The 9,726-nt window shown below is 33.8% G+C and overlaps 1 protein-coding gene across 1 annotated transcript; it reads right to left on the bottom strand.

Annotated features, from left to right (window-relative positions):
* Positions 1-3,183: 3,183 nt before the first annotated feature.
* LOC107865071 (22.7 kDa class IV heat shock protein-like) lies at positions 3,184-9,348 on the bottom strand. The gene is made up of 2 exons (XM_047408657.1): positions 8,908-9,348; positions 3,184-3,394 (listed from the first exon to the last, which is right to left on the bottom strand). The coding sequence occupies exons 1-2, from the start codon at positions 9,174-9,176 to the stop codon at positions 3,184-3,186; spliced, it is 480 nt and encodes a 159-aa protein (XP_047264613.1). The 5' UTR covers positions 9,177-9,348.
* Positions 9,349-9,726: the final 378 nt, after the last annotated feature.

Genomic DNA, 9,726 nt, shown 5'->3' with positions numbered 1-9,726 from the left:
TGAAAATGGTTAAGTGTACAATTTTAAAGGAGATTTTTTGTTTTGAATGTGGTTTGGTAGGTGACTTAGTCACTTGAAAATGGTTAAGTGTAGGGGCTTTAAAAGGGATTTTTTTGTTTTGAATGTGGTTTGATATAGTCACTTGAAAATGGTTAAGTGTAGGGACTTGAAAATGGACGACCCTCATATTCTAGGTCGTCACAACATTCAGTTCCCACTCCTACGTATGTGGGGCTACTTCATGGGTCTACACCGATCCAATCACAGTACTATCAGACGGCCGCAGGCACATCTTGACATGTGCCATCATGGACACTCTCCTATAGCTGTCACGCAGCTTCGCACAGTGATTCTGCTGGCTCTGTTGGGTTGTTGGATATTCAGCTTGGAGACACTCCATCTGGTACTTCTGATCCGCCCACGCCAGTGCATCCACCTTCACTTGATCCGCATCCAGGAGACAAAGATGATTATGGGAGGTGTTATCTCATTCCATTTGCGACAGGGTATAATTTCTAAATATAATAACATTATTCATTTTTTCATTACTATATTGTTATGCTTTATGAAATTACTGTTTGATGTGTTGTAGGTTTAGGTCTGATGGCTAAAGTTGGACAAGCTGTGAGAAAATACATTTGTCGGAACTTCAACGACTACTGGACCAGTTGGCAGAAGGTTCCAGAACTTGACAGGAAAAGAATGTTTAAAGAATTTAATGTAAGAATTTAACTTATCGACTACTTAACACTTTGTTGGATGTTAGTCATTGAATACTGTATTTTTGTTTTTGTTGTTAAAATTTTACTGGTGGGATGGTGCGAATACATGTCTTATAAAGAGGAGATTTTTCAGAAGATGTAGATTTAGGTTTAACGGTTTGTTGGATTATGCCCGAACCAAGTTGGTAAAACCTGACTGGATTAGTGAACCCTTATGACACCAGTATATTTGCCTTTAAATTTCTAATTATTTGAACATTGATAATTTTTTCATATGCAGGAAAAAGAAAAGGGAAGGAGCATACCACACGATGAGCTATTCGAGGAGACTCATCTGAAAAAAAAAGAACCCGACTGATGAAGATGTCTGGGTTAAACCTCGTTCAAAAACTGCCCTTGTAAGAAATAAATATTGCATTTATGAATCTTTTTCTCTTATTTGCTATTATTCAATTATAAGTACTTGAATATTTTTTGACTTTTAATTTTAACTTTACTTTGAATTAATATAGGACAAATATAGGCAGCTCGTTAGTGAGTACCGTAGTATTCAGCCTCCTGAAAGTCAGGGTGACCCACTACCCCGACATTTAAAGGAGGAATTATGGGGAAAAGTTGTGGGTCCTGCAGTTAGAGGCCATTACTATGGATACCACACTAATTTTTTTGGCGAGAATATTAGGTGTTCGTCCGGCCCTGCATACTCTAGCTATTCAGTTGATAGAAAAACTAGAAAATACGATTTCTAAACTCACGAAGAGCTTGCTGAACAGAGAGAGAGAGGGCACAGAAGAAGGTGGAGGAAACTTTATCACAAATCAGGATGCTGCAGGAGCAGTTCAGCTCTTTCATTCAGACTGCAGGGATTATTCCTCCGTGTCCTGATGATGCAGTTCGGGATGCAAAAGGACTGGACCCACTGGATGATATCAGTACAGATGAGGATATGGAAGACGAGGACGAATTCGATGAAGAAGACTTTTAGTTTTTTTGACTTTTGTATGTGTTGTACTTTGAATTTAGACTTTATGTTGTAGTTTATAAACTTTTGAAACTATTATTTGCGTCGTACACTTTTGAAAACATTTACATTTTTTGATTTTAAATAAAAAAAAAATCCAGAAAAACCGACCACAAGTGATCGGTTTTTCAAAAAAAAAAAAAAAGTAGTCGGTTTTCTATTGAAATTAATTAATTTATTTAATAGAAAACCGACCACTTGTGGTTGTTTTTTTTTTTCTTAAAATCATTTTTTCAAATTTTAATAACATAATAATAAATTTTAAAAATAAATATTTATTTTAAAAAAACCAACCACATGTGGTCGATTTTTAAAAAGCTACCACTAATTTACCGATCACACAGTTTGGTCGGTTTTGTGGTCGGAATTTGAGAAAAACCGACCACAAGAATACTTTTGACCGATCTTTTTGATATTTTGATAAAGCTTTTATTTTTAAATAAAGATTTTTTGGATGTGAATTATCATTTGAAGTATTTAAGTTGAGCCAATTTTGTACGCATTTATATGCAAGTGCTATGTTGCACCCTTCTGTGGTTTATGTTTTATTACTAAACAAAGCATTGACACTTTGAAAACAACCCTGCAGAAATGTAAGGTGATGCTACGTGTAATAGACCCTTTGAATTCGGTCTTTTCCTGAATCGACGCATAGCGGAAGCTTTAATGCACAACATAGATTCTTTCTTTCGTTAAAGTTGTCATTTAACTTTGTACATGATAAAAGTTTTTTGAAATCTTCTAATATTTAATGGAGAAAGGGATTGGAATTGACTAAATATATTTTCTCCAAAAATTAATGGATTCTTTTTTTTTTTTTACTATAAGAAACAACATTATCTTGGTGGTTGCCTTTGGTTTATTAATGAAATTTTTGTGTATGGATAGATAAACAGAAGATGACTCCTTATGTTGATGTGTTGTTGTTTCATATACTACTGCTTAAAGCACTTGATTTCAAAGATGGCCCCTGGAGTGCAATTGAAAAGAATAAGATGACTGTCAACGTCCACCAGCATAGTAATAGACAATGTTACTATTTTGCTTTGGCTCCTGGCAGCATGTAAATAATATGCATATTCGGCTATATTAATATTTTGCCTTTTATCAAGAAATCCACTTCTATCGAGATGTAATTATTGTGTATATATTACTCTATAAGCTATAACTATTTTGTACATAAGTTTTCACAACTTCTTAAAAATAATTTCTTGCAAGTATATATATATATAAATATTAGGCCCATGCACGCACGATCATTCGCCATCTAGTACCAAACATAAACATAAGCCACATTACCCCACTGTTACATGCCTTGTATATGTAAGACATCAAACTAAAGCACCAAATTATAAACCAAAAAAAGAAACCCAACAGTAATTAATTAGAGCTCTTCTTTAGCTGAGGATTACAAACCAAAAAAAAGAAACCCAACAGTAATTAATTAGAGCTCTTCTTTAGAAGAGGAAAGAGAGGAGTCTTTTCCCTCAATAGAGACAACTTTAGGACCTTAATTCTGTCAGGAGACAACTTAGCAAAAGAAATAGTGAGCACCCCATTCTCAAGCTGAGCTTTCAGGGTATCAATATCAACATTCTCTGGCAGACGAAACTGTCTCCAGAACTTGCCGTAGCTCCTTTCAGCATAGTGCAAGTTGTTAGAAAAATTACTAAAATATTGATATAAAACTGGAATTAATAATAGTAAGAGAATAGTCACAAAAACTGTGTCGTGGTAAGCCACTACCTTGAAAGCGATTTCGGTCCGATTCCGATGCAAATCCTTCTAGACGGTCGCTCCTCAAGGTTCCACAACTACTTCCAAATACGTGCACTCATGGCTGAAAGTTTGGAGGTTGTCCAAACCAATTGCCCAAAATAATTCAAGAGGAAGAAGAAAGGAGGAAGATGGTTTCTCTCTTTTGTGGTGTGTTCTTTTTATTCTCCATAGATGATGTAAATTTAAGAAGCATTAAAGTACTATTGAATCACCAACTCATAAAGGAACAAAGTATATTCATCTCCCACATAACGTATATTTTATGTTCAACTCATCTAAAACATACTCTCTTTATTTATGTTTATTTATTTATTGCATTATACAAATGTTTTAAGGTAGAATTAACTCCACAACCCCCCACTAATGCAAAGATAAGGAATAAGAATAAATTCTGAGCAAAAGGAAGGAACATGTACTTAAGTGTCAATATTTTTCTATTTGAATTGACACGTAGTGATATGAGGCAATAACAAATATCGAAAAAGTGAAGTACTCTTGAATTAGATGGATATAAGTTGAGACCCCCACAACACATACCATAGTCTTGATTTTAAGCAATCTCCGCGATACTACAAAGTGTTTTTATGGTCATGCACACAAACCTTGGGTCTCATGAGTGCTCTAGAAAGACAACCCAAGTCTTTCATAAAAAGGTGACCAACCTTTTACACTCACGTAGGTGATCCATCAAGTTTATCTCATAGACCACCTCAAGGCTATGGATCATTAAGAGCAAAAATAAGCTCAACCTTATAATACACTACCTCACGCCATAGGGATAGGATATGTAGTGTTTATTGAAGGCCTATATGACTTCGTTTGACCACAAATGGGTATCCACCATATTACCTCAATCCATGTGCTTTAACCCCATCCCCTCGACGATTCAAGGACTATTTTTCTTGTCAAACCCTTGGTCATAGGATCCACCAAATTTCTTTCGGACCTTACATATTCCAAGTAAATAACACCATGTTTCAACAATTGTTTAACTGCACTATTTCTGATGCGAATATATCTCTTTTTACCACTGTATACACTATTTTTAGCAATTCCAATTGCTTTCTGTGAGTCACAATGTAAAGAGACTGGTGACACTTGTCTTCCCCATAAAAGGCACATCTGCCAAAAGGTTTCTCAGCCACCTATCTTTTTGCTCTGCCAACTCGAGAGCAATGAATTCAAATTTCATGGTAGAACGTGCTATACAAGTCTGCTTTGAAGACTTCCATGAAATAACACCTGCACCCAAAGTAAACACATAGCCATTGGTAGAGCTAACTTCATCATTGTCAGTCACCCAATTTGCATTACAAAAACCTTCTAAACCAACAGAAAATTTATTAAAATACAAACACTAATCTATAGTACCTCACAGATACCTTAACAAGCGATGAAGAACATTCCAGTGTTCACTACTGGGATTATGAGTATATCTACTCAATCTACTAACAACATAAGCTATATCAGGTTGAGTATAATTCATGAGAAACATTACAGTTATTTTAGCATATTTAGTTTGAGAAACACTAGAATCTCTATTCTTTTTCAAGTGTAGAGTTCTCACTGAAACTACATCAAAACAATCAAACCTTTTCAACATCTTTTCAATATAATGAGACTAATACAACGAGAAACCATTAACAGTTCTTTTGACTTTTGTCCCTAAAATCACATCAACTTCTCCAAGGTCTTTCATTTCAACTTTAGAAAATAAAAATTTCTTAGTCTCATTTACAACGTTCACATTAGGGCCAAAGATTAACATGTCATCCGCATATAAATATATAATCACATAATCCGATCTTATCATTTTAGAATAAACACAGGTATCAGATGAATTAATAACAAAACGATAATTCATTAATGTGAAATTAAATTTTTCATACCACTGCTTATGTGCCTGCTTAAGTCTATATAAGGACTTTCTCAAATTGCATACTTTATCTTCTTGTCCTGAGACCACAAAATCCTCTGGTTGAGTCATATAGATTTCTTTCTCTAAATCACCATTTAAAAATGCATTTTTGACATTGATTTGGTGTACCACTAAATTATGAATAGCGGCTAGAGCAATAAGAGTCCTAATGATGGCTATTTTAGTCACAAGAGAATAAGTATCAAAATAATCAACACCTTTCTTTTGGTTAAAATCCCTAATCACAAGTCTAGCCTTATATTTATCAATTGTACCATCAGACCTCAATTTCTTCTTAAATATACACTTACTACTTATGGGTTTACAACCTTTAGGCAAATCATACAAGTCCCATGTATGATTAGAGACTATACAATCTAATTCACTTTTAATAGCCTCTTTTCAAAATATCACATCTATTGAACTCATTGCTTAATCATATGTATTAGGGTCTTCTTCTATTAAGTAGATGACACTGATTCATCATTTAAAGTATCGATATCAAAATCCTCAGTTAAAAAAGTGGTTAGGACCAAAATTAGTCTCAGTTCTACGTCTTTTAATCCTTCTAAGTTCATTTTCATGCTAATTAGCAATAACATCAAATGCAAGCAATAGTTGACAGTTAACAGACATAGATATAGGAGTATTATTTTGCACATCAACGGACATATCATTTTTCAAAGAAAAAACATGCTAAAATTTTTTTGCGTCTCTAGATTCATAAATAGAATAATCATTTAATGACATAAATCTATATGCAACACTATTTTGAGCATAACCAATAAAGACAGTGTCAAAGGTCTTATAACCTACATTTACTCATTTGATATCAGATAGACCAATCTTAGCCAAACACCCCCCCACATTCGAAAATTTTAAATTAGGAGAAAATCCTTTCCACAATTCATATGAGGTCCTGTCTAACTTTATATGAGGGACTCTATTAAGAATATAACATGTAGATAAGAAGGCTTCCTCCCCCCCCATATAGTCAGGTAAACTCGAGCTTAAAAGTATAGAATTCATCATTTTCTTAAATGTTCTATTCTTTCATTTGGCTACACCATTTTGTAGGGGAGTATAGGGAACACTAAACTCATGGATAATACCATTTTTCTCAAAAAAATCTTCTAGAGTTTTAGTACTATATTCACCGCCCCTATCAGATCTAAATCTCTTGATTTTCCTAGCTAATTAATTTTCTACTTCTATTTTGAATTTTAAAAACATGCTTCAGCCTTATCTTTAGACTTAAGGATGTATACCTTAGTATACCTAGAAAAGACATCAACAAAAGTAATGTAATACTTCTTTCCACCTTTACTAATAGGATTTTTAAAACTGCTAAGTCTGAATGTACAATTCGGTCTTTCTACTAGCAACATATTTAAAAGGTTTCTTGACATGCTTTGCTTCTACACACAGAGGACATTTAGAAATATCATTAATATTTATTGTAGGAATTAATCCCATTTTCCTAAGTATTTTAATAGAAGCAAGATTAACATGACCTAGTCTACCATGTCATATATTAATAGACTCAGCAATATAAGCAAAATTAGAAATATTTGCATTATTGACAATCTCTTGATCAATATTCAGTACAAATAAACCCCCACTAAGGTATCCCTTCCCAACAAAGTTTCCTCCATGAGAGATAATTATTTTATCAGCTTAAAAAATAAGTTTAAAGCCTACTTTGTTGAGAAGTGCTCCAGAAACTAAGTTTTTACGGAGCGAGAAAACATACAAAACATTGTTTAAGGATAATTTTTTTTCCAGAAGTTAATTTAAGTAAAAATTTTCCTTCACCCAAAACTCCAGTAGTAGTTGAGTTACCCATGTAGACACACTCGCCATTGGTGGATTTCTCAAATTCATGGAATAATTCTTTGTTGGTGCAAAAATATCTTGAAGCGCCTGTGTCCAACACTCAATCAGTCTTATTAGCTACCAGATTTGCCTTGACGATTACTGCAACAATTACTTTATCACCCTCAGTAAGATGAGCTTGGACATCATCTTATCCTCCCTGTTTTGGCTTTTGTCCTTTTCTTAAATAACACTGGACAACTCTATGGTCAAGTTTTCCGCGGATAAAACAAAGCCCCTTTATTTTTTTAATTTGACTCTCTGGCTTGTTGAAATTATTTTTCTTCTTCACTTGTTCCTTATTTTGGACATTCTTTTGCTTGCCTTCATACCTGTCTTTTGCAATAGTTCCAGAGGATTCCACAAGGTTAGCTTTAGAAGAATTAAGAGAAAGAGCTTCCATCTTATCTTTAAGACGATTTGCCTCCTCTGCTCTCGTGTAACTAATAAGTTCTTGGAGAGTTAATTTTTTTTTTCTTATGTTTCATTTGATTTTTGTAATCACTCTAGGATGGTGGAAATTTTTCAAGCCAAACATTCACTTGAAGAATCTCACACATCTTCATGCCCTCATTGAGAACATTAACAGTTAAATTTTCATATTCGTGGACTTGTTCCATGATTAATTTATTGTCAACTATTTGAAATTTAATTCATTGTCCGATAATATATATTTTTTTCTTTTCTTCATCATCATTTTTTTTCTAAATTGTCCCATATATCTTTAGCAGACTTATAGGTAACAAATAAATCAAACAAATGATTAGTCATATAGTTCAACAAATGTCCTCTAACTGTTTTGTTACCCTTTTTGAATTTTTTTTGCAATATCATCAACCACAACAATGTTAGATCCAGTAGTAATGTTAGAACCATCAATATGAGGTTCATTAAATAAAACATAATCAACTTCTAATTGTTCGAAGAAAATCAGAAATTTTTGTGGCCAACGTTTAAAATTATTTCCGTCCAATGACTCAAGTTTTGACAAATCAGAAAAGATTTTGTTCAAAGAAATAGTCATTTATCAATATTGTATGTTAGTAAAATTGCTTTCAAATTGTTAGAAAAATTACTACAATATTGATATGAAACTGGAATTAATAATAGTAAGAGAATAGTCACAAAAACTGTGTCATGACAAGCCACTGCCTTGAAAGCGATTTCGGTCCGATTCCGGTGCAAATCCTTCTAGCCGGTCGCTACCCAAGGTTCCACAGCTACTTTCAAATACGTGCACTCGTGACTGAAAGTTTGGAGGGTACCTAAACCAATTGCCCAAAACAATTTAAGAGGAAGAGGAAAGGAGGAAGATATTTTCTTTCACTTGTGGTGTGTTCTTTTTGTTCTCCATATATGCTCTTTATATAGGTGTAGAAACTCATATTAAGGGGAGTAAATTGGAGAAACGGAGATGTAAATTTAAGAAGCATTAAAGTACTATTGAATCACCAACTCATAAAGGAGCAAAGTATGTTCATCTCCCACATAACGTATATTTTATATTCAACTCATCTAAAACATACTCTCTTTATTTATGTTTCTTTATTCATTGCATTATACAAATGCTTTAAGTAGAATTAACTCCACACCAGTGATTATCATTTATGTCTTGCTGTTCTTTCTTCCTCTCTGTGCTCACTCGCAACACTCTATTCTCTTCAATCTCTATCTTCATATCCTCTTTCTTCAATCCTCGCACGTCTACTTTTATCACGTGTCCCTTTGCGGTATCTTTCCAGTCCGCTTTTGCAACCGAAAGACTCTCCTCCCCGCTTTTCAGTCTAAACGGTATTTGTTCTAACATTCTAAATGGATCAAGAAATGTACTTTCGCCAAGTAGATTACTGGGATTCCCCATTATTTGGCCCAAGATTAACGGTAAAAGTGATGATCCATATGCGCCTATTGATGCCACCTGCAAAATGCAGCCTACTAAAATGACAATTTGCTGAGCCTCATCTTAAGTAGTCTTGATTCTTGATTATATCTTCTGATTCTGTGATGTGGTACAGATGATATTATTAACTGGCTGATTTATTTTGTTAACTAGACTATTGTGATGAGTGTGGGTGTTTGATGGTGCAATATATATATATATATATATTGAAAGAAAAAAAAATGTGTAAGGTTTAAGATTCTTGGAAGTTTGAAAAATGTTGAGACTTCTTTCGAATGCGCAACGGTGAAAGAAACTTCCATCGCCTTACAAGTCAGGTGAGACAAGTAGACGAATTAACCATACCCTTCGAGAGGTTTCTTTAAATGCGTCTACAAATACTCTTTCCGTAAGCTTTACTTGTCATATTATTATTTTATCATACTGTCTCTGTTAATTAACTTGTGATATGATTATTTTATTATACTATTCTTATTAGCTGCTATATAGAGTATCATATCATATATAATCT

The sequence above is a fragment of the Capsicum annuum genome, chromosome 3 (genome assembly GCF_002878395.1).
Source record: "Capsicum annuum cultivar UCD-10X-F1 chromosome 3, UCD10Xv1.1, whole genome shotgun sequence".
Taxonomy (NCBI): Eukaryota; Viridiplantae; Streptophyta; class Magnoliopsida; order Solanales; family Solanaceae; genus Capsicum; species Capsicum annuum.
The sequence above is the reverse complement of the archived record's forward strand: the minus strand, read 5'-3'. Positions and strand labels throughout refer to the sequence as shown.